The sequence below is a fragment of the Pyxicephalus adspersus genome, chromosome 5, assembly GCF_032062135.1.
Source record: "Pyxicephalus adspersus chromosome 5, UCB_Pads_2.0, whole genome shotgun sequence".
Lineage (NCBI taxonomy): Eukaryota > Metazoa > Chordata > Amphibia > Anura > Pyxicephalidae > Pyxicephalus > Pyxicephalus adspersus.
The window spans coordinates 34,467,263-34,493,280 of NC_092862.1; the positions used below are offsets into that span (position 1 = coordinate 34,467,263).

The 26,018-nt window shown below is 38.7% G+C and overlaps 1 protein-coding gene across 3 annotated transcripts; it reads left to right on the forward strand.

Annotated features, from left to right (window-relative positions):
• Positions 1-565: 565 nt before the first annotated feature.
• ARMC1 (armadillo repeat containing 1) lies at positions 566-25,751 on the forward strand. Of its 3 annotated transcripts, none has more exons than XR_011920795.1 (8): positions 566-668; positions 6,650-6,855; positions 7,685-7,776; positions 11,788-11,977; positions 17,339-17,455; positions 18,146-18,220; positions 19,609-20,659; positions 20,700-25,751. XR_011920795.1 is itself a non-coding variant. In XM_072411119.1 (7 exons), exons 2-7 carry the CDS (start codon positions 6,694-6,696, stop codon positions 19,798-19,800), a joined length of 828 nt encoding a protein of 275 aa, XP_072267220.1. In that variant the 5' UTR covers positions 566-668; positions 6,650-6,693; the 3' UTR covers positions 19,801-25,751. The 3 variants fall into 3 exon arrangements, 1 of the variants encoding a protein (XP_072267220.1); XR_011920796.1 differs by having other exon boundaries at positions 20,720-25,751; XM_072411119.1 differs by having other exon boundaries at positions 19,609-25,751.
• The last annotated feature ends 267 nt before the right edge of the window (positions 25,752-26,018 follow it).

Below are 26,018 nucleotides of genomic sequence, written 5' to 3' on the forward strand. Positions count from 1 at the left end.
ATGGGAATTGTAAGTAAAAAACGACCAAGTCTGTCATTTGCAACCCCTATTTAATGTACAGCACTGTGTTATATTTTGACACTACATCATTCATATTTAATGATATTAATATTATTTGCCCTTATTCTCAAATTCATAGTACTGAAGCTAAAAGATTACAGACACCGCAAAAAAAAATATTGGCAATCCTGTAATTTATAATCTGTACCTGTAGAGTGCATTGGAAATCAGTGAAACCTGAGGACCATGATGGCAGTCTGCTAGGAAGTGGGGCAGCACTACATATGGGGTAAAACATTCAAAAAGCAGCATGCACATTTTTCAAAATGCACAGCAGTGGGTAAAAACAGATCATCCGGCAAACAATATGTTTTGTGTTATCTTTGCATTTTGCAACATTTATAATGCGGAATATAAACATAGCAATGTATCTAATGTAAAGAAGCTGCATATCTTACATTCTCTGCACTGGCACATGAATCTCTTGCCCACGCTAAATATGGCTGCTCACGTTGGGTTCGTGTCAGTTCAGTAACCAATAGGAAACGCGTTGTAGAACGAGAGGCGCGATTGGCTGACAGGGCCCAGGTTTGTTAATAGCCAATAATCGATCGGACTCGTGGGAGGTGGACCCGGGCCGCGGCTGGAGGGGCCCGGAACAGTTGTCGGTGAGTGTTTCTGTTCTTTGGGGGGGTCTCTTCCCCGGGGAGGGTGTGAGAGATAAGCTGGCATTGTGTGCGCAATGTGAGTGTGTGACAAATTCCTGCACACTGACATTATGTGCAGCAATGGCCACCTTGGCCAGGTCAGAGGGTGAGGAGGAGCTTTCCTTACAGAATTCAGAGAGAGGTCAGGGAGTTCACTGGAAGGATTCCTCATGTAGGCCTTGTATTTCTTGGACAGCAATGTGTATTACAATAGTGCTCATACTACACAAATCTATGGGCTGTGTCCCCTAATCACCCCTGGAATAAAACAGCCCCCACCCTTGTGCTGTGACCCCCATAGGCCTAAACTTATCTGCCCCCCTATTACTTCCTTGTATGGGGGAGGGGGACAGACATGGACTCCCGACTTCCCACAATGCAACACTAAAAGTGGACCTGTCACTGAGCAAACATGTAAGCTGTCATTGCTGAAATCCTTCCTTACCGATTGCTTGTAAAGCTGCAGCCTTATCCTGGGTTTGTTATTAATGTAATGATAAAGGTAGAGGATCTGATCACCAAGCAGATAAGATGAGATATTGTAGTCCCAGCCAGGACACTATCTGTATGGAGTTTGTGTGTTCTCCCCATGTTTGCATCAGATTCCTCCACATCCCAAAAACATGAAGTTAGGGTAATTGGCTTTCCCTCAAAAATTGTCCTTAGACTACATTAATGACTGTGACAGATTGTGAGCCCCTTTGAGGGACAGCTAGGGACATGACTATGGACATTGTACAGCGCTCTACATATGTCTGCACTAATGTCAGCTTACATGATCTCTAAAAGACAGATCCACTTTAAAGCGTACCTAAACTCAGAAATTTCACTTTACATGAAAGGGTAGACAACCCCATCATGTAAGGTAAAAATTCTGTTTGCTTTTTTTTTTTTTAAAATGGTGCAGCACCGCCCCTTAATTCTCGATAGCCTATTTGGTTGAGAATGAATGGGAGCGCAGGGATACCTACGTCACGCATCCTACGTCATGCCCGGGCATATCAGGCATGCGCAGAAGGAGCCTTTTCGTGCATAGAGAAAAATCTCACGCATGCGCCTTTTTTTTATTTTCATCCTACCTCACCCGATCTCGCTCCTGAGTTGGGTGATGTAAGATGAAGAACGTGGAAGAAGAGGAGAAGAGGACACTGCCCGGAGCGCCGGCTCAGGGACGGATGCCGGGACGACGCGTGTCCTGATGGAAGACACCCCCAGATGGATCGGACTGCACTGGGGGATTAAGGGTAAGTGTATTATTTTTTTCAACTTGGTCGCTCTTAAAGTGTTGCATTGTGGGAAGCCATGGAAGTGCTCCTCATACCAGGATATACAGAGCACAAGGGGCAGATAAGTGTAGGATCTCAGGGTACTTGCTGTATAATATTGTGAGGTGGGGGTTGTTATATTACAGGGGTGATTTGAGGATTCAACCCACCAGAGGTGTTTAGTATTAGTATCTTTATAACTACATATGGAGCAGACTTTCTCAACCTTTTTTCCGTGGTGGAACCTTTGAAATAACTTTCAAATCTTCAGAGAACCCCCGGCTATAAGTCCTATATCCACCTCTCACAGTATGTTATTGTGATGATCAATGGGAAGAATTCCTGTTACATTGCTGGCCAGTGGGAAGAATGTCACCCCTACGGATAGCCAAAAGATCATTAGTGTTTTGTAAACTGACCTGAGAGGTGCACATTTCTCAAGGAATTCCTAGGAATATATCCTATATATCCTATATCCTCTGATATAACCTTGGATTTCCATGACCCTGGTTGAGGAACACTGCTCTAGAAGCTCTACCTGAACATTGCTTCCAGTAGAATCCCTGATCTCCCCCTCTCCTGGCAATCACAGGAACTCTCCTCACCCAGCAGCTTTAGTCTGACCCTTTAAGGAGCTATTTAGCCCGGGCTCGAGATTAAAGCTCCGCATTCACATGAAAAACCAACAAGACAAAACAGTAGACATGCTATTAAACATCTAGAAATGTTTGCACTTTTCGTACATTATTGTATAAAAGGGTTTTGTTCACACTTTTATTTAGGTGCTTCATCGTAAAGGGGGTATAGATTGTTTTATTTATTTGTTTTCACCAATTTCTCACATGACATTAATCAGCCCTTGTCTGCTCCTTGTGCCTGTCAGTATTCCAGATTCAGTCTGACCTTTTCATATCACAACTGCTGCAGGAATTCAACCTTTTAAAATCTTTGCAGTACTATCTTGTAGCTGCACTTTTATATCCAAGCTCTTTCAAATCTAGGAGGTTGTATAAGTAAAGAGTATTTACCCACATATTACATCTTGTACACCCCAGATGTATTATGTTTGTAAAAATGAATTCTTTAGTACTGAAACAATAGGAAAATAATATTTTGAGCCGTCCTTTATTTTTTTCGCAAGATCAGCTCATCGCCCAAAGTACACAGATGCAGCTTTTATTGTGAGATCCAACCATATTTCTGTGTGTATGAAAATACCAGGCCAAATTCAGCTGCTTGGTCACATGCACAGCAGTGCTGGTTCCTAAAGAAGGAACGTCTGCAGATTTAACAACTGTGGCAGTGAGTTGTACTGGTACCATTGTGGGACAGTAGCATCCCCTTAGAAGGTTATAAATTAGGATATGAATATTGCTGTACATATCTTACATAAAAAGGATCTACCTTGTATAATAATGCAAAGCTAAAATGTTGTCTGCTAGGAACACCAAGGTGCGTTATATATGACTTGCTGACTGTCCTTCTGTAAGCGAACCTATTAACAGTAATTAACTAGTAATTACACTTAGTCTGCTCTGAGCTGCTTCAGAGAAATGAAGGCAGCAAATCATCTATTACCAGCAATGTAGCTTCTGTGAAACAGACATTTGGAGATACAATGATTATAAAGGAACAAGTCTTTTGTTTCTAGATCTTTGGAAATTTTGATTAGGAATACCCATATAATCTACACTGTTCTCCCTAGGCCCTTTTAGTTGGGCACACCACCCAGATGTTTTTGGGTGGTTACTGAATAGTTAGGTCACAATACAGTGGCTGCCACCCACCTACAATTTCTTCCCACACGGCTTAAAATATTTTTGGGTTCAACACTGATCTGTCTAAAGGGAACAATAGCTTTCTGAAATTGCAACAGAAAGGATTTGTTTAAATATATATATATATATATATATTTATATTACACACACTTTCAAACTGTTTAATGCTCTTTTTGTCTAGGAGAGGGTTATAAAAGGAACTACTACTCAGCGATTGTAAGCTTTTCGGGGCAGGGTCCTCTCCTCCTCCTGTGTCAAAGTTTGTATCTGTCTGTCATTTGCAACCCCTATTTAATGTACAGCTCTGCCTAATATGTTGGCGCTATATAAATACTGTTCAATAATATAAAATAATTACTTACCTTATTCCCAACTTTTGCAGACTCCTACTTTGTGTGCCTGGTTTTCTGCAGTCTTTTCTTTGAGGCGCTCTGTGCTGCAATTGCTGGCACTGACCGCATCCCATACAATGCATCCCAATACCCCTGCCTAATTATTTGGGACACCAGGGCCCAGCCACAACCCAGAGTGTAGAAGAAAAGAGGTGCCAGTTGCAGATGTGATGGATAAGTCACCAATCCTCCACCCCACCCTGTCAAAAAAACTAAAATCATTTAACCCCTGCAGTAGGTGGGAGTTCAACTGCAATAATACTTCGTTAGTATTTAATACATTTAAATGAAAGCAGTTCCTCGCAGAAGTACAAAGGACTTCATCATTTTAAGTGGCTGTCTATGCACAGTGCACCACGATGCAGAAATATTAAAGTATACATTGAATTCGGGGCTGCCAGTAAACTTGATGCTTTAATACAACTGATCTTCAGGTGTCTCCTAGCATACTTATTGCAGATAGTTACAAAACAAGTAAAAAAATAGAAGGCTGTATAGCTAGATTAGTGAGCTGTGCCATGCTTGGGTTTTGGCTTTTGTTAGTTCTAAGCCCTTTATATCCGGTATTTCAGTACGGCATAATGAAGCTTTGTTACTGAAACATAACCAGTTAGGCATTGCATTCTATAGGAGGCAAAGGGGCCAAAATAGGTACCTCCTGTAAAGATGGTGCTGGATGATTTTGGGTGTAAGCTGGTTGACAAGCTACATGTTTTTGGATCGTGAAAGGAAAGTGCAGCACTGGAGAAATCGCACACAAATCTAAGGAGGACACAATACATCCATTATACTTTGTGCAAAACCTGGGGCCACATTACTGGGCTGCCTTGCAGTAGTACTCTGGGCATTTATTTTCACCAGTAATTAAATGTGGTTCGTGGGGTAGAGAAAAAGAAAGAGGTTTGAGGCTCCTCATTTAGTGCAAAAAGTGTATTTATGTATTAGTACATTCTTGATCCATACATAGCTATACATATAATTTAAATTCAAAATATTGTATTAAATTTAAATTATATGTGTAATTCTATATGGATCAAGAATGTACTAATACATAACTACATTTTTTGCACTTAGTCTCCTTCCGCTATCAGCACTGCGTGGGGTTTCTAAGGCTACGTACACACATGCAATGGTTCTCATCCAACAATCAACTCAGGGCTGATATCCGACCAGAATCTGGCCGACGAAACGAACGATGGACGACGAAAATCTTAATGGAAGTGAAGGAGGAGGGATTTCAGCGGGGTGCTCCCCCCTCTCCATAGAGCAGAACGGTGCTGTATGTACAGCCTTCGTTCCTGCATCGTGCAGTCGTTAGTCGTTGGAAAGGATTGTGAAAGATCCTTTCCAACGCCAATTATTGCACGTGTGTATGTAGCCTTAGTCTTACTGTATGGGGTTGGCCCCCCCATGGTGAAATTCTGCATACAAGACCTTTAGGCAAAAAGTTTAATTGAAACTGCAGCAAAAGTACTTGCCCCCACAGTTGTTTCATGACACATAGGGCCACACAGCTCCACTCCCCTGATTGCCCCCGCTCCCTGGAGGAGCTGTAGTATGTGTTACAGATACAGAACATGTCACAGCTCCTCTAGGGCTGCGGGAGCAATCGGGAGTGGACCTGTCAGCATAGCAGAGCTCCGCTGACTGCTTTGCTCCCTGATTGGCTGAGGAAACGGAAATCTTGATGATGCTTGAGCTGTCATTAGGGTTTCCTATTTCTCAGCCAATCACAGAGTACTAGAGATGAATGGGCAGAAGTCTCCCCATTCAAGTCTAGTGCTGAATGGCTGAGAAACATAAAACCGCAGCCAATCACAGAGCACTAGAGGTGAATGGAGAGCCTTGTCCTCATTTAACCCCTAGTGCTCTGCGATCCCTCATTGTCAGGAGGAGTCCCATGGCTGTGCTCATGTCATGATTGCAGCCATGGAAATCATCCTTTCATTGGGATAACCTGTAAAAAAAAAGTTTTGTTACACAAACACACACAATAATTAAAATAATTTAACATTAAAACGTCGTCTTATTTTTTACATATTTTAACCCTTTCAGGGAATCAGTGATGGATTTTATGTACCCCTGTACTCATTCCCTGAAAGGGTTAAAAGTAAAACTTTTATAAACGCTTATGTAAAATTGCGGTAAAACGCATCATAGCAGTTTATAAAAGTTTTTTAGCGTCTTAAAGTTAAGCGTTAAAACGCTTGTAAAAGTGCATAAAACGCATATAAACGTGGTAGGAACATTTATATGCGTTTTTAAAACCGTTCATGTAGACCCAGCCTTAGCGCTCTGCTGTCCTATAAGCTTACTATCAGCTATTGGGCTGTCAGCATTGTACAAGGAAATGGATCTCTGATTGGTTTAAAGTGTGGATTCTCCCTTACTGAGCTAAACTTTTTCATGTGTATCTAGATTTTTTAACTCAGTACAGTACAAGCACAATTGCAAATAAAGCCAATTTTTTGCGCTGTCCTAATTTAATCTATTTTTATAATTTTTAGCTATTCTTTTGCGTATGGAATAAAAAAAAAACCTCTTGTGAACAATGAGCGAAGAGCCTGACGCGCTGGCAGTTGTTAATCAGCTGCGGGACTTGGCTTCAGATCCTTTAAACCGCCGAGCCATTGTGCAGGATCAAGGGTGTCTCCCGGGCCTCATCTTATTTCTCGACCATCCCAATCCCCAGGTGGTTTACTCTGCTCTTCTGGTAAGTGCGTATGTTGGACAATCGTTGTACACACGTAAGATTCTAATCCCATACTAACCCTGAACCGATAATCGGGCGAGAATCATCTGACGTGTATGTAGTCTAAGTGTGGAGCCAATGCAGGGTTTGCTTTATATTGCCCTGCAAGGTTGTGTTTTTAACGAACCATCAAAACATAAAAAAGGGGATTTGTCATCCTTATTTTCAAACAAGCTTGTTTTTTCCTCTTCTGATGCTGTAGTTTGCATTGCCTTAAGAATCTATGATGTGGCAATTCTACATTTCTGGTCTGGGACTAAAGAAATGCACAACTCCTCTCATGCTAGGTTTCTGAGGCTTTGCTCTCATATTATTTACTCCTCGGGCATCTATTAGAGGTGCAGATACTTGGTGAATATAAAATTGCAGTCTAGCACAACAGTCCATCAAGGAAGGTGAATACACTGGGACACCTGAAAAAGCAACAATGTCACCCTTAAACAAAAGGTGCCAATCTAAAATAAATTCTATACATTTGATTGTTTTTTGAGTAAAAATCAGTGGAAATGTAATGCGCATATGTATTCTTTAACCTGAGATTAATTACACTTTAAGCAAACGCACTGCAAAAATTTTTCTTTCTTTCGTCGGTTGTAGATATGGCTTTCTGAGTTTATTGCCAACTGAAACTGCTTTCCAAATTATGATCCTATTATTAAGTTGTAGAGAATTGCTGCAGTTGATTTCACATTAAGAAATAAAGCAAAAGAAATGTAATTTTAGACATTTCCCCAGTGTTTTTCAATTCACCCTGGTGGTGTTAAACTATAAATGTATTTTCTTCTTTCAGGCTCTCCGATATTTAGCAGAATGTCGTGCCAACAGAGAGAAAATGAGATGCGAGTTGGGAATGATGCTAAGTTTGCAAAATGTCATCCAAAAGTAAGTTAGAAACCACAACCTATATTTTCCCTTATAGAATTATAAATGTTTGTCATTCTTGTGCATTTCTTTTATAACATGCACCAAACCTCATCTTAAAGATAAATCCCCTTTACTCTCCCTTGTTTTCAACATAACAAAAACATCATTTAAGGTCAGGTTCAGACCTGCTTTAGGATCCTGAGTGACTCCCACCTGCTGGAACTTTGCAGCCACTTGGTTATTCACACCGCACATCTGCACATTGGACATTTAACAGCCGTCAGGGATACTAGTACCGTTCCCTACAACTGCCCCTATGCATTTCTATTGGGGGTTGGTCCCAGGACAAGCTACATTTAATGTCTCTCTTGAAGCAACAGTTCCCTGGCATGGGGATGCAGTAACCACGTGGCATCCTCATGGCCAGTGTGAACATAGCCTAACTAGTAATTTTATATGCATTTCACACTGTATGCTGAGAAGAGAATGTTGGGAGTCTTGTAACATTACTGTAGTATAGGGACTAACCCATAGATAGAATGCGGACACCATTCCAACTAGCATTCTTTCCTCAAGTCCTTTTTTTATTTCAAATGTTCTTTAGAAACTAGTGCTTTATCGTTTAATCGCGTCTTTGTATTTATTAGTTTACACACAGATACCTTATTCAGGTTTTCTCCTGGGATTTAACTCAATCACAAAAAATGTGCAAAGATTTTAGGGCTCAAGCACCCAGGCAAGGAACTGTGTCTTTGATGTAGCCTGATAGCTTGTTAGGATATTCTCTGGTCTCTTTGGAATGCAGACTAATATGTAATTTCCTGTATTCGCACCTGATACTTGGCTGCTTTGTGAAAATTTTTTTACTTCTATTTTTTTTCTCTTTGGCAAAGCTTGTAAAGTAACATTACATTACGTTATTTAAAAAAAACATATTTTCAGTGATTTAGCAAGTAACACAAACTTCCTTAGTGAACTGACTTGGCTTTTAAACTGCAAAAATTACAACAAATAAACATTTCAGTGGCAAACTACATACTATCAGGAACCAGTGTTGCTTTTGTTCCAGTTCTTGTAGTAAAAATATTTCATACAAGCATTAAGAAGTGTAAGAAGTGAAACTCTATCTGTGACAGGAACAAATGGGACCCACCTTTAAATTGCACATGTGCTTAGACCAGGCATGGGCAAACTACGGCCCGCGAGCCGTATACGGCCCAATGCGGTTGTTTCTCTGGCCCTTTGGGTGTCCTGCGGCTCTGGCTGGTGCAGCTCCGAGCAGAGTCAGGAGAAGGACCCGCTGGGGGGGTCGCATCAGCCAGAGCCGCAGGACACATTGCCCATTGGTATCCCGGCTCATGGAGGTGGGCAGGCTGTGTCCCTGCACACAAGCCGCCCAACCTCCCATCAAATTCTCAGATCTGCGATTTTGCTATCATGATAAAATTTTCAGTGATGTCATGATGGCATAACCCCGCCCACTCTCCCATCGGCCCGGCCCCTCTTTCAAATTTTATATTGTGGCCCCTGGCTGAAAAATTTTGCCTACACCTGGACTAGACTATGGACACTAAAATATTCCATATAAGGAGTATAATATATTTTGCTCAGATCCTTCTGTAGTGTCAAAGCACCAAGTCACATCTGTGTTGTAGTAAATAATTTACTTATTATTGTAAAGAACACAACTTTCATTGAAGTGCCATTTTTTTTTGGAACCCTATGTACATAGTTGGTCCAGAGGAATGCAAAAAACCGTACAGTTTGCTGCAACAGGGGAAAAAATTCCTTCCCGATTCCATGAGCCAATCGCATGTTCCCTGGATCAAGAGCTTGTCATGTTAAATATGGTTATTGAAAGAAAAAGTAGGGAGTTTCTGGCATATGCACTTAATTAAAAGGTTTTCATATTTTATGTTAAACAGTTTCCATAAAACACATCATAAAATAAAACACATGGACAAAGATAAAACGTAGTGACTTTGTCAGAGTTTACTAAAAATAAGCTAACGTAAATCGTTCCCGACTCGCTTAGCGGATGGAACTCTTCTTCAGAGGATAGGTAGCCAAGAGAAAGCTATAAAGCACCCAGCAGCCCAGATAATGATGCAGCATTTGAGTATAGAAAAAATGCCATGAGCAATGGTTGAAAGTTCTGGATGGACTACAGCAATGTAGGGGTAAAGTGTAGTTTTCAGGAACGCGTGTCTCGCAGTTCAGCTTAACATAGCACACATGTCCATCCAAAGCTGTAAGGCAGGACCATTTTTCTTTGTAAAGACATAACCATAACTGAGAAATTGTCAATAGACTATAATGCGGCTGGACAACGAATATGAAGTGTCTACATCATGCGGCAGTTTTGTAGACACACAAGAAGAACCTTGCTTATTGTAGACTGAGAAAGAGGGGAATTGAGACTGCAGCATCACTAGGCTGCTGGTTCAGGTGAATAGAAAGCATTAGGTATTTTTTTATTTTCTGTTCTGGTACCAGTTATAGGTTTAACTTTAACCCCATGATCATCTTTAAATGGCAAAACTTTTTGAATAGCGTCTGTGCCCAGATTAGAAAATAAAAACATTTGTAGATTGTATACAGCAATTTTGAAATGTACTAAGCTATGCCACCCATTATATAACGCATTTCTGTGAATTGATTCCCAATTTAAATGCAAACATGTCAACACATATCCATACCTTTTAGGATTAAATATATTTTGTTTCTGCAGATACTGATACCCTGTACATTGAATTCTAGCATAAATAATACATTCCGAAAATGTCACAAGCAGTGCACAAGACTACAACAACATCGGGAAGGTTAAAGAGTAGATTAGCAAAAGCTTCCCTAGGTTAAACGTGCCTTCTCCTCCTAATTGAACTCACAATTAGCACTAATTTTAATAGAATCTGCCTGAATGAATTTACAGTTGTAGAACATATCAGAACAATGTCTGATGTCTGCATCTTTCCTGCAGCAAGACATTTCAAACATTAACTCCTTCAACCCTCATTGCTTGCTTGGCTGCATTCCGCTTGGATGGAAGAAATCTTTGTGCAGGCCCCCTGGCAGTGAAGAGCTAATCTGGTTTCCCAAAAGAAACTAAACTTTAAAGACATTTATGTTATGTCAACTTGGGAACTCTTTGTCAGCAGAAAAATAAAATGCCAAGTCTGACTTCAAGTCAAGCTTAAAGACATATTTACTTGACTTTTCCGAAGAGCAGAAGTGACACCTTCCACAGTTCCATACAGAGATAACACTGAGTGCATCCGATGCTGAGCATAATCAAGAGCAGAGCACTTTGTCAATGCTGGTATTTATGCATGCTTCACACATTTTAATGTGTCCATATGAACTACATTAAAACTAGCAGCTTCAACTGTTGTTAAATAATTGAATTTTATGGCCTGTAAAGAAGGCTCTTCCCTCTGGTAATGTCTTTGTTTCATGTTTAAAAGGCTGAACTTTTTTTTATTACATTTTCCTTTTTAAAGTTCTATATAATCTATATGTTAAACATTGCAGCTCATGAAGAAACAGGTCACCCGTCTTTGCTAGATCATCTGCCTTTAACAGGCTGAAGATAATCCATTGCGCTAATCTGTTCTTTCCAATTAGCATTTACTTAAGGTGATTAGGAACCTTTAATACATGTTTAATTATCAGCTGTCCCTTAAAGCTACAGATGTCATTTGTTAGGACGAGGAGCTACCCTATCTGCTTTAGTGTTTCACGTCAGTGTCTTTATTTTTTTTTTTTTTTTTATCCTATGTTATCAGTAATAGTGGAACCAACCAATACATAAGGGTTCATTTATAATTCTAACCCCACCCAAGATTTACACAACTTCATTGTTTTTTTTCCCTTCTCCAAAGCGCAGAACTGCGATGTATGTACAGCGCTCGTTACTTTGTCGTTGGGAAGGATCTTGAATAGTCAATAGGACAAGTCAGATTGTAACCTTTGAATGTACAATATTAATGTTTGTTCAGACACTTTATGATAATTTTTACCTTGGTACAGGACTACCACACCAGGGGACACACAGCTCCTTGCCACAGAAGTTTATGACCTTCTGCAGTCATCCAGCACAGCAGATGGCGATTGTATGAATGAGATGAACTCACGAAGGCAGAAAGCGCAATTCTTTCTTGGAGCCACAAATAAACGTGCCAAAACTGTGGTTTTACATATTGATGGCCTTGATGATACGGTAAATATTGAGTTTGTCTGTTTAGTACATGATCTTTCATAAAGTGTCTCTGTAATGCTTTCATACAGTGGCTCTAGGCAAGAAGTATAATCCCTAACTTGCTAGCTCTATTCAGGAAACATTGAAACTGTTCTGCAACTTACTTTGCCCGGCATTCCAAACTGTTACTTTATAAATCTCAGCTGCGCAACGGCTCCCATGGTAGGTTGTGTGTTGGTGAATTTGCAGCAAGCTTTAGGGTATTGCTTAGGACAGGGGAATGCTGGGCCGTTCAAAAGATGAAAATGCTGAAAACCATAGCATTTCATACATATGCATTAATCAAGATCACTGAGCTGCAGCAGTTCGGCAATCATGTCCCTTCTCATTTTCCTTTGCACAACATGGCTGATATATATATATGAATCTGCCCTACATCCACAAGATGGTGCTGAGTTTATATTAAATATGTGATCCGCAACATGTTTGAAAAAAACTTTTTTCTTTCTATGCCCCAGAAACCAATCACATCTTTACTGAAGACTGTACTGACTGATAAGTAATCCAGATTTCAGGCTTTACATACATATATAGCGCAACATTGATACTCGCCTGCCCCTATTTTGTCACAGGGCACCGCCATCATCCTCCTGGTTCCTGCGATCTTGCCTATCTTGATTGGCTGTGCTGGTACAATGTAACTCCCATTTGTGTTCATGTAGTGCCTACAGCTGTATGGGAAGCCAGGATTGGCAGGCATCCTGGCAACTAACTGAGCTGCGTTTGACAGCTGTATGGAGCGATCTGGCAGCTAAGAATGCTTATTGACAAGAATGCTTAATGCCTGTACCTTTCTGCAAAGAAACACCCTGACCACAATTTTTTTAAAGTGATTCTTTAGTTCCACTTTAATTAAGTGGGTTAGATTATGATGGACATTGTTCAACCCAGAAGAGAACCAGCATCCGGGAAGGATTTGGGGGGCAGTGCAGAATTGTCAAGTGGATCCATAGTGCTTTAACATTCATAATTTGCTTAAATTAGGTTTACAGCTAGCAGCATATTTCCATTTCCATAATATTTTTATCAGACAGCTTTGCAGGTGTCTGTCCTGTCTCCTCCACTGAAAAGATTCACATCCAGTGAACATAATATTTTTTTTTCTACTTTCAGAATATCTAATCTATACCTAAAATACCAGAATGTTCTTAATGCTTAAAGAGGAGCTAAACTGAAAACTACCAAAAAATACCGTTACCTTAAATCCCGCAGGGCAATCTGATCCATCCGGGGGTGTCTTGCATCGGGTCCTGTGTTGTCCCGGAGCCAGCGCTCCGGGCGCTGCCATCTTCTCTTCTTCTTCCTGGTTGTTCATCCTACGTCACCCGACCCCGGCACGAGATTGGGTGACGTAGGATGAAAAAAAAGTTGCTGATCTCACTGCACATGCATGAGATCGGCAAAATTTTCTCTCTGCACGAAAATGCCTCCCGGGATGCGTGGGGATGGTATCATGGGAGGCTTTGCACTCTTTGCACTCCTATTCATTTGATCAAGAATTAGAAGGGGGTGCTGCAACCCTGTACGCTTTAGGAGCCCTGAGTGCAGAATTCTTCTTATGCAAATCTGAACCAATTATTGTGGTCAAGAATTCTCCTACTGTGTGTTTGAGGGGCATTATTCCTCAAATACAGTTTATGGGTTTTTTAAAAGTGAATATGCATGACAACAATATAAACAGAACTAAACTTTTACAAGCTATAGCTCTAATATAAATAGGTACTAAAGTCACATTAATAATACCGGGGAATGCATTTTTTGTTGAGTTAGATCTTACACCTGTTTTTTTTTACAAATTTTTGGGTGGTGAATCCAGAAATGACCCATTTTTTTTGCTATCGCATCCAGCTTTTACGATACAGGGTACCCTCCATTTTTGTAAAAAAAAAAACATTCAAATTTTACATACAATCAAAAAATAATGAAATAATTTGAATGTACTGTTTTTTTTTTAATTTTTTTGTTCAAACAAAGGATTTATTGTTACACTTTGACATTTTTTTTTTACAGTAAAACATTTAACAATGAATTGGTTAAGCGGTTAAGATAAAAATTTACGCTTATAGCTTTTTCTGGAGTGTTCAGTGTTAGAACAATCCCACTGGATGCTCCAAAATATGTACATCCCATCTACCCTGATACCATCCTTCCATGACCTTTAAACCTTGGTGGAATCATTCACCTCGCTCATCACTAACTGCACCAAGTTTTTCCTGGGAAATTAGAAAGATGGCTATGCAGAAAATGCACCTTGGTGCTCATATTGCAACCAAGCATTTTGTAGCTCTCCAAGAGTTTCTGGACAATTTCTGTATAATTATTTGCTTGTGTGTTTCCAATAAAATCCTTGACAATAGCTTTGAATGATAACCAAGCATTCTTTTCAACTTCTGACATTTTCCTGATGAAATGTTCATCTTTGAGCTGCTGAATCTGTGGACCATCAAACACACCAGATAACAGGGATACTTGGTGTATCTGCGTTGCTGACCAAGAAGGAAGCATACCATTTTAAGGTCAACACAGATGACAGATGTCATCTGTGTTGGTGATATTGCAACAACTCAATGACTCTCTTTATGTCTGCATAGTCTTCACAAAGAGAAACTGAATGGCCAATTGGGAGTGACCCAAATATATTGCCATTGTGAAGCAGAACACGCTTTGAGCTATCAATGAATAGTCGCCATTCAGTTGAGTTATAGATTGGAATTCCCAATTCCTTCATTAAACTGGGTATGTTATGGCAATACACAAAGCCACTGTCAGTTCTAAAGTACTGCAGAAATGCAATTTCTCTGGCTCGAAAGTACGATACCTTTGTTCCTTTTTCAAGTAAGTTTTTCTCACGCAGTCTTGATGCTAGGAGTTTTGAAGCCTTCTTCGATAGTCCCAAATCACTTGCCAAATCACTCAATTTATTCTGATCGAATCCCTTATAATCCCAATAGAGTTCTCTTCAACTTCAAACTCTTCATCGTTGTCACCTAGTTCATCATAATCATGTTTTTCAAGAGAGGGTAGTGTAACGAAAACTGGCACTGGGATTTCATTTGAATGAGCCACTGGGCGTATAGCCGATGGTAGACTAAGATACTCAGTTACATTTATTTTTCTTGTTATATCCTGACGTTTTCACTATACAAAAGTAACAGTCACTAAAATATCTCCTGGCTCTCGCCAAATGGCATGTTATCACGTGTTCCCTTTGTCCACATCCGTAAACCTTCGACACACTGTTTGTTTGCACATCTTATGAGGGGCCCAAGACTTATCTTGATCACCAAGTTTAATATTGAAATATGCCAAATAGGCTTGCTCTACAAATGTGCTGATGTTCGCCCTTTGACTGGGAATTGTGAAACTGTCACAGATATAACAAAATGAATCAGGGTTGTTTAAGCACTTAGGACAGAAAAAAGGCAGAGCCAAGCATGATCTGAAAGAAAGGAAATATGTGTGTAAGTAGAAAAACAAATTTTGCTTTATCACTACGTAGAGCAGCGCACAACCTCTGACTGCACTGTCTTGTGTGTAAATGAATAGCATATACAAATCCACGCTACAGTAATCACATTAATATAAGTGGTAGAGAAAAAACCTGACATGATAGAAGAAAACTAACCACAGTTTCAGAATCAGCATTTTGTGTAAATAAGCTTAAAAATTGAGGTCAACAAAGATTTGTTAAAAATTGTTCCCCAGTGATCTAGAGGCCTAATTTAACCCCCCTAGTGGTTTTCCCGAATGTGAATCGGGGTGGATTTTACATGCTAAAATCGGTTATCCCAAGTCACACTCGGGGTCACTTTAAACTTAAAAAAAAAAATCCACTTACCTTGTTCCCTCATCTTCCCCCGGCGTCCTGCTGGTCCCTGCAGGTCCTGGGGACACGTCCTTTCTCTTCGATCCTCAGCCGGCAAATGCAGAGAAGATCTCCAGGGTTACCCTGTGACGTCGGTGCGGGCAGGAGAAGCGGCAGGATATTCAAATAATTTTGCATTGTATTCAATACAAAATAGCTGTATTGAGTCTAATACAAAGAAATCTTTATATAATATAAATATAATTTTTGTATATATATATTATACATGCTACTGTACAGTTATATTATATGTTGTACTTTTTTTTATTTTATTTTTTTTAGCAAAATTTTTTTTTTTTATTTAAAGTTTACTATTAAATTAATGAAATATTGGACATATTTTGCTAAATTTTGCCTAAGAATTATAGCCTACAATGTAAAATAAATTTCCATGCCAAAAAATGTAATGCTTTTTGCATAGAAATACGGAGAGAATTAGACAATAGGGGGGTTAAGGTGATATTTAATCCTCAGTGCTATACATAGTAAAGCAAGGGAAATGTTCACCGTCCGTGTGCTCTTCAAAAGAAAGTAGATTGTCTGGCTTCAAAGTGAGAAGAGTGAATGGCGTGCACAGAGCTCCTGATGTGCCGATTTGCTGAAGGGTTGCAACATCTGCTTTGATGCATTCCGTCAGCATGCATGCAAGGTGTCTGATAAACAGAACTAAACACTAACTGCTTAGCAATGAGCACTTCAGTCAATCAAAGCTTAACCAAGGGGAAATGTTTTCCTAATCATATGGAGCAAACAACTCCTGGCTTTTCAGTGATGCTTTGTGATTTACAGTTCATTTTATTGACTTGGATTTATTATTTTAACATGTAAGCATTGTACCTTTTTTAGTCACAAGTAGCAAACACATGCCAAGGTTGTTCTCTGTTTAACCAAGCATAGATTTCCTTGACTTAACAGCTTTGCTGTTGGGCAATTACTATATAAAAACAAACAACCGTGCAGTTACCGTATCAGCAGATCTGTTAATGCATTTGCATATTTACGGGTTGTAGGGTGTTGTCTGTGAATCTGAAGTTTATAATTGGGTTGCATTTGTTTACCGGAAAATATCAGTCCTTTATAAAAATAAGTGGTAAGGCTTGTGGAAATTTTGGCACATCTGGCAGTTTTCCAGCTGCCTATTTATAAAAACTGGTTACAAAATATTAATGTAAGTCAACATCTGAAAGGTTGTTGCGAAAAATGTTATAAAAAAAGTCCACATTTTGTATTTCTTTCTGCTGTTCTACAGCTCATGTAAATTTCCTATCATTTCTGCCTTTACAGACAGTCAGCAGGGCAAAAAGGTGAATCTCCTATCTCCTCCTGCCATTTGTGTCCCTAAGTAGGGACACAAATGGCAGTAAAAAATCTTGCAGGGTCCAAACTGTAGATGCACTTTATGTGGTTACATTTGTGGAAGTATTACTTTTAATGAAATACATTTTTTTTCTCCCCAGTCCCGAAGGAGTCTTTGTGAAGACGCCCTTTTAAAAATCAAAGGGGTCATTAGCTTTACATTTCAAATGGCAGTTCAGAGATGTGTTGTTCGAATTCGGTCAGATTTGAAAGCAGAGGTAAGTCACTACCTAGAATGTAAGCTCTGTTGTTCAGGGTCCCCTTCTACTCAACACTATTTTAAATTGTCAAGTATGTTTACAATTCTTTATATTGTATAGCACTATGCACTTGTTTGGGCTTTAAAAAATATATTACGAGTATATATGTACATATGGATTTTTTGATCCTGTTTGGTCAGCTAAATTTTTAAAAAAGAGTTTTGCTATGACCCCCCAAAAATATATATAATAAATGTGTATATAGAAAGGAGTGTATAACACAGAATATCTCCTCCTATGCAATAAAAAAGACTGTAGAGTTGTCCTGTAGTCTTAACACACCTTCTGGCTGGAGAGGGACAGCACTTTCCAAACTGGGTTTCCTGAAATGAGTGTATGTTGTCTTCCTAGGACAGGAAGTGTTACTGGCAGCATTACCAAGTCAAAATTAAGAAACAAATAAAACCCAAATATCGCTATCATATACAAGGAATGGTATTCTGCGCACTATATATTTTTTGTTTCTGAGCTTAGATCCACCCTAATGTTCTGTAAATATTTGTGGAATTACTTAAGTACAGATGAGCCTCAATCAATTTACCGCAGTTTGGCACATTCATTCAGTCTCTATGGATGTGAGTTTTATTTATTTGCAATACTGTGTCTTTGTATTCCCTTCATGATTGTTGTGGTTTTGCATTGTTCCAGGCTTTGGCCACAGCAATAGCATCTACCAAAGTGATGAAGGCACAGCAAGTAGTAAAAGGCGAGACCGGAGAAGAGGTAAGATATTAGTCCAAAAAGTGTACCTTCATTGTGGTGCGATCATTATGTTATACCTCTCGTCCAGAATTAGAAATATACTTCCCTATGAAAGAACTAAATAGTTGGCAAGAAAGAATGCTTTAGCCAACTTTTATCAATACGTGGCCTAAGTCACACTTGGCTTTTTCTTTAAATTATTGGCTATTTAGATATTTAACAACCTGGATAGAAAGTCTGTGTTCATAGTACCGTGCTTCACTGATAAGACACTGTCTTATATTTATTTTTCCTCAAGAAGACACATTGTGGCTTATTTTCAAGGGATGTCTTATTTTTAAGTATTTTTTTATCAGGGATCCAGTGAGAACTGGGTCCAATCTGCACAGTGGTGCTAGGATGATCTCTCTGGGCTCAGTAGCAGACTGCTTGCTGAAGCTTTTCCCCTATCCCCTGGTGTTTGTGGGGGGTGAGAGAGACCCCCAGACTGTTGCTGGTTGGTGCTGGGGGAAAGAGACCCACAGTGCTGAGCAAAACGGCAGCCACAGCTTTACTTCTTCCCCCTGAGAACACACAATACCTAAAATAGAGCGTCCTGCTCTTCACTTCACTGAGGAGACTTTTACTTTCACTTTCTTTGTCTCCCTCTATTCCTCAGCTTGCAGCAGGCACAGAACGACACGCCTATCACTATGTCTTATTTTTGGGGTATGGCGTACATTGCACGAATGCTTAGAAATGCTGCTACGGCTTATTTTATGGGTATGTCTTTTTTTCGGGGAAACACAGTAGTTATCTGCCCATGTGTGAAGCTTTTTTTTTTTTTTTTTTTTTTTTACCCTGCAATACAAATGCGTTTCTCAGGGATGTGGTGTAAACTTGAACTCTCTGTATACATAGAAACACCACAGTATGGTTGTCCCACAGATCTATTGGAGACTTTTTCTTTTATCAGCAGACTTCCAAAAATCGTTGCCCAAAATTAATAATTTAGGCCTATCTACTACTACTCACTCATTAAGTATGGTGAACAGAACAGTAATGTGCAAATTTGAAGCTAAATATAAAGATGCTTTTTTACTGATAAGGTGAGTAAATAAAACCATTTATCTAACAGTTTTTACTTCTTTATAAATGTTCCCCTTTGAGATTACAACAAAAGATCCATCCTGTTAATAAAATAGCACATTAAAGTGCAGCAGAAAATGCGATGCAAGCAGAATGGACATTACGCCAAATAAGAGAAATTCTACTCACATTATGTTGTTTTTCTCCCACGGTGGGACTTGGGCATCTACAGAAACCTGACAAAGGTTTTATTCTTTCCCAGCATATATAAATAATAAAAAATTGTCTGGACTTTTATTTTAAAATAACCCTACTAATTTTACTTGTATCTGTGCTTGAAGCTGCTGGTTCCATTTCAAGATACTCCTGTGGATGTGGAGCAGAACACAGACTTACCAGACTATCTACCTGAGGATGAAAGCCCGATGAAGGAACAGGACAAGGCCGTGTCTCGTGTTGGGGCACATCAGGACAGTGGAAGCAATTGGCTCAGCACTGCGGCAAACTTTTTATCTAGATCATTCTACTGGTGACATGGGCTTAGGGACTAAAGACTGCAACAGAATTCAAAGAAATATTTCAATCACCCCAGTGAAGTGCAATTTTGCAATACAATAATCTGCATAAAGTTTTAAAATGGCGCAAATTACGCTGTGTTTTACATGTACAGTAACAAGCTTGTACACAACATCGTGGACAAAGGTTGTAGAATGTGTTGCTTCATTTTATTGCCTGTTGCCTCACAATATAAATGGGCCCACCCTTTGCTATTACACTGTCATGTTATAAGCCAAATGATTGTGATAGTGAACACTTGTTAATGTCATGATTCAGCCTTAAGGTCACTGGTATGTCTACTACACAGGAATTCTCACTCCACTTCAGTACTCAGGACCTTTATTCTCATTAGACATAAGCAGTGCATGAATGCCTTTTACAAAAATCTTCTTGTTCTTGCCTTATTTTTTTTTGTGTTTTTTTCCTTTGTGACCACATTTGCAACCTCATTGTTTTAATTTGTCACAAAAATGGAAAACCATCTGAACAAATGCCTTTTACACAGTAGAGAGGATATGAGTTAACAAACCCCATAGACACAAGACTTTTTTGTGGGCCGTGATCAAATTTCCTTTTCTTTGAGACATCTGCTGGTACTGCCTGAATTTTTGTTCAGCTAATATAATTCTACTAAATATGTGACTTTGTGGTATGGCAAAGAGGTCATAGTATTTATTATTCATTAAAATGTGATTTTTGTATTAATCAGCTAAAAGCAATGCAATCTTTAAAGAATCAACCAACCTAAGTGTAGTAGGACAGATAATCTGATTTGTAAATAACAGTTGTTTCCACAGCACTGTTCTGCTATAAGTCTAGTATGTTGCACCCTAGGTCTTCATGTTGCACCCTAGGTCTTCATGTTGCACCCTAGGTCTTCATGTTGCACCCTAGGTCTTCATGTTGCACCCTAGGTCTTCTGACACATAGGCAGAGAAGTGGGAGATGAAGAAAGTGAGATCCAGAAGTGCATGACACAACATGTGATAGCATGGATTATATGATTCTTACAGAGTAGATTTCACCTTACTACTTCCCTGTTTACTCTTATGTATTTTTGTATCTGTATACGTAATACACAATATCTGCACCTTACCATGCCACAGCTTAAGGCAGCTGTATAGCTCAACTATTAGAAGCCATGGGATAGAAATACAGACTTAAATTCCTCTTGTTAATCCAAACTTGTACATAAATAGTCTGCCAGGGTTGATTTGATGATCCATAATGGAGGTAAAGCAGGGGTTTTGCTTGCTATGTACCTTGGTGCCCTTTATAAAAGACCCCCTTTGTTCGATTTCTATATTGGTGTTTTTTTTTATATTTGCAGATATTTGTAATAAAAAGATTGAGGTGTTACTTTTTAGATGTCTGCTTACAGCACCCATGGCTGATTGTCTCAAGTGTTTTGTGTCTTGCACCAATGGACCACACGTCATGTTGTTTAGCTTGGTTATGAAACGGTTTTATTTAGGAAAAATAAAGTGTCCTCCCGTGGCTGTGCCTGTCAGAGTTTATGGAAAGGTTTGATTATTTTTTTTATAATGCTGGATATTTAGGATCATGTTGCTTGTGAAAAGGTTGTGTATGTTGGACTGACCAGTTATTTAGTAAATAGGCCACCTAGGAATTTTTTTGTTTGAGCAGTAACTAACTGCTGCCATTTTCACCACTGCCTTGAATAATGGGCTGCAATATGGCTACTTTCAACGGTAGTAGATGAATGAAAGTAGTTGAATGAACTGCTCCTAAAGCCCAAGTACAAAAAAACCTTATATCTCACTGTGGATACAATGGGGCTGGTTAGAGACTATTAATCTTTCCCTTCATGGTATATTTCAACAGGAAGTGCTTGTGTAGTTGCTACAATGGGAATGTAAGATAAAAAAAATCACTAATGACATTGTCTTTATCACTGTTATTGCTTTCCTTTCCTTTGTGACAATCCCTCTATCTTGTGAATGTGGGCATCATGTACAGTATTCTCCCCAGAATATTTTTAAACTGCATGGGACGAAGCCTTAGATGGGTGACAGAACCTTTATTGTGACCCAACTTTTCAGTAACCACCACGGGGTGGTTACTGAAAAGTGCTGGGTGGTGCGCCCAGGTAAAAGGGGCTTCGGAGAACAGTAAGTGTCACAAAGAGAAGTAAAGTAAAAGCCTTTCAAAAAAGAACATAAAAAAACCTTTTCCTCATTTTATCCGAAACTTAAAGAAAAAAAAATGGCTGGAGTTATGTATGAATGTTTCACGTTTGCAAAGTTTATCATTGCTAATTGGGTTTAGCCATCCATATGTTGTGCCTGTACTTGGGTTTCCATCTTGAAATGAAGACCATTCTCATTCTACATAATAGCTGCCATAGCTACAAAGAGTTTTCTAATTTGCCTGTCATTTACCCAAACACAAACCATAGAATGATTTTTTTTTTTTACTGTTCGGAAACAGTTGTCTAGGAACAAATTGCAGTTCTAGAAGGTGTTTCTGCAAATAAAATGGGACAAGTAGAATCTAAATGTGGTTGTAAATTCTCATTAAATATGAATAATACTTCATTTATTCTGTTTATTCACAGTTTGTCTTTTTTGTGTGTGTTTTTTTAAGTCTTCTTTTCCTTATTACAAATTTGCAATTTTTGAGGCATATTTTAATGCTACCCTACGTGATTGAGTCAGAGAAATATTCTACAAACATTGTTGGTTGAATTTGTTAGTATTCTTTCCACTTTTCAGAATTAGTTTTGCTGTTTAAATATAAAGCATACATTGAAAGGTCCAAAAGGTGAATCTTATACAAGTGCTGTGTAAGAGCAGACAAGACAGACGATCATTACACTGATCAGAGAACCCTTACTGAGGACATTTTGGACAAGTAGTAGATGGGAACTTGGGTCAACTTTGAAAAAGTTGGGCATTACAAAGTGAAAAAAAGACGAGAGGGACATAGAAGAGCTTAAAAAAGGTATATTTGAGCATCTTGTACTTTCCTCCCAAAATAAGACTTTTAGAGCCATCCACTCTTATCTGGTCCAATGCGGCACATTAGTACCTAATATTACCCTGCCAATGTTCATAAAACTAGACCTGTATCATTTTTGCAGACTCTGTTTGCCATAAATATTTATAGTGCATTATTATGTGCTTAAACTCAGATGTGTCTGATGTGCACTGCTAGTGCTATGGGGTTGCTGAGATTCACCCTAAAGGGTGTACTTAAGGGTTACATTGCATACATATTTCATTGAAATTTTTATCAGTGGTCTGATCAGGCACTTTTTACTAAATGTGATCTGGGCTAATATAGAAAAACCCAATCACTATTACAGGGCTCCCTAAGTCCTGCAACCCCCTACCTTCCCCAAGCCCAGGACCACAATGATGTACTAATTGTCCACTGCTGAGTGTTAGCTATTCCCTGGGTTTGTACCTGATATTCGTTGGCAGCACAGCACAGTTTCTGCCTGGTTGTATGGTGCATAGGGTAGGATAGACCCCTGATACTGCCATTCACAGACTTGTTTGTCCCCCTTGAGATAATAGTAAATGAAAAATGAACATTGACTTTTTATGCACCGGTGCCACCCACATACGTACATACCCAGAGCATGTATGTTTATATAAATGATTATGGTAAATAGGTATTGGGCTCACTCAAAACTATTAGCTGTAAAAGTATTTGAAACATTGCCTATTATTAACTTTGGCTATTTTTATTTTCCTGTACTGTAGTTTTTTTTGCAGACATACAATGTTTTGGTATCTGTATCTAGTATATGCTTACTTGACACAACCTAATCTTTCACTATTTGCCAAAATATTGGGGGTTATATTGCTTTTGTGCACTAAATAAAAATTGTGTTTTTTTTGTTTGTTTTTTTGAAAAACGGTTGTGTTAAAATCGTGTGGCATAAAAAAATTGTAATGGACATATTTATTCTACAGATCATTTGCTTAGTACTGTTTTGGGGTTAGTGCATTTTAGCATGCGTGCTAATTTATTGCAATGGCAGCAATAGTGTGACAAATATAATTATGAACGTTTAGTTTTCATGATACTGTGTGCTTCCAACAGTAGTCATGGTGTTTTAATTTTGTCCTAAATTGTTACCAAACATTGGTTAAATCAATGGAGTAATTGATAAGATATGGTTTCTTATGGCCCAGTTAGATATTTCATTTCTCAGTACTGCATCAGGAAACTACTGCAGACTGTCTATGTGGATGTTTTCAGATATACCAGTCTTTTCCTTTGGTCCAAGCACCCTCGTTGCCATCATCATCATCATGTTCACTTCTGTAAGAACAGCAAATGCAAAGCATCTAGGGTAAATGTTCCCAATATTGTACCTCTATTACACTTACTGGTAATTAAACACTTCATTGAATTATTAATGACACTTAAAATAGTTGCAAATAATTTACTGATGTATGCAAAATCATGGAATTGTTGGTAACTACTATTCATCCTATTGTATGTCACCTTCTAGTGGAGGCAACATAATGAAAATTTCTTCAATGAGACCACACATGCCTAGAAGGCTGATATTGGTTGGAAATAGCTGCTCTCACAGATTGGTTTTAAATATCTTCTAATCATTTTACATATATTTACTATTTGACCATGGTAATTATTAGGGTGAGCTTGTCATGCCCACCATGTGTATACAATAATTGTAAAGTACTCATATCCTGTAGTGCCTACACCTGCATGCACCTGTCTACAGATCAGTTCCTTTGTATTTGATACAACAAACTCCTGTTAAGTATTCTTTTAGAGTCCTAGAGGTAAGTGCACATGCACGCAGCAACCAATAAAACCCTGCTGCTTTGACCCTGGGCAGTTCGCATTTAGCTTTAAAGCTTGACTGCCTGTTTCTTCTTCCTGCACATTCCCATTGAGGCAGCCCATTGTAATTATGGGACAATTAGAAATGCGTGATGAAATGTGTGTGAGGTGTCTGGGTATTGCTGAATGACCCAGGATCTGGCCATGGTATCTAAGTAATACTTAGATGAGGCTAGGACCCAACAACAGGAGTTTCTATTTTATTTTTTTCATGGCCACTTTAGATTCTACCTGCCACAAAAACCTTTCTCTTCTCCAATTCACCAATCATATTTCAAAGCCTTTATTGCTACTGCAATAGCGGCCTGAACATTCACATTTGCATACCTATAATAAGAACAGTGGTCATTCCGCAATGCAATCGTATTGTACAGATATTTTTAAACAGCTTAACTGGTTTTTAATAATCCAGAGATGGAAACATCATGAGATGTCTATAATAACCATCACATTCTCTGTTTTTGCAGTGTTTACAAATTGATAAGTCTGTCTGTGCAACCATTTACCTATTTGTACCCCATGGTTTGATCAAATGCAAATCTGTGCAAACAAAATCCTTTGGCTTTTGCCCAACAGGCTAGTGTGTATGTGTGATATATATTTCCGATTTCTGTAAAAGACGACCAGCAGATCTAAGGTTGGTTTTATTTTTAATGAAAAAATTGCATACCAGCTTAATAAAGCTTGTAATATTGTAATGCTGCTTCTAAAAAAACCCCATAGACTAGCATTCAACTGCTATTGATAATTTTGTCTGACTTGGCTAAACTAGAGCAAAGGCCCAGAAGTTTACGCTGATATGAATTCTCTTCATAAACTGAATTAAGCAAATGTTTTCCAAGTCTGTGAGCTCTTTCCGTACATGGAGATGTGTAAATAATAGGGTACTCTTGTTAGCACATCAGCCTTTTACCATTACATCTATTAGTTGTGCACATCTATTAGTGATAATAGCTGTAATATTCTGTTTATTTCCAGTCACCAGAATATGCATTGCCTGTTACTGCTGCTTTCTCTGGGAGCAGCCTGTAAATTACATTTTGAAATATGTTGTGTAAAATAAAGCAATAAAATCATATTTATGTGTTGTGTTTTTATTACTTGTCTATATCTTGTTTGTTTCGCTGTGTTTTTTAAATAGGTTACATAAAAGAGAATAATCATAGGTTCTCCTTCTGTAATATAAAACATATACTGTATTATACATGTATGCCACAAGCAAAGTAAAAATTGAAAGAGCTGCATATTTTCTCTGATTTGCAATTTTATATACATATATTATTTCTATGAAATGGCTCAATGGTTCATCTGCTTTTATGTTATATGCATATGTGTAATTGCTTCC

Coding starts and splice junctions, on each gene's coding strand:
- ARMC1 (XM_072411119.1), top strand. CDS start 6,694: ATGAGCGAAGAGCCTGACGCGCTGGCAGTTGTTAATCAGCTGCGGGAC. Junction 6,856..7,684: donor TGGTTTACTCTGCTCTTCTG/GTAAGTGCGTAT, acceptor TTCTTCTTTCAG/GCTCTCCGATATTTAGCAGA. Junction 18,221..19,608: donor AAGGCGAGACCGGAGAAGAG/GTAAGATATTAG, acceptor CTGTGCTTGAAG/CTGCTGGTTCCATTTCAAGA.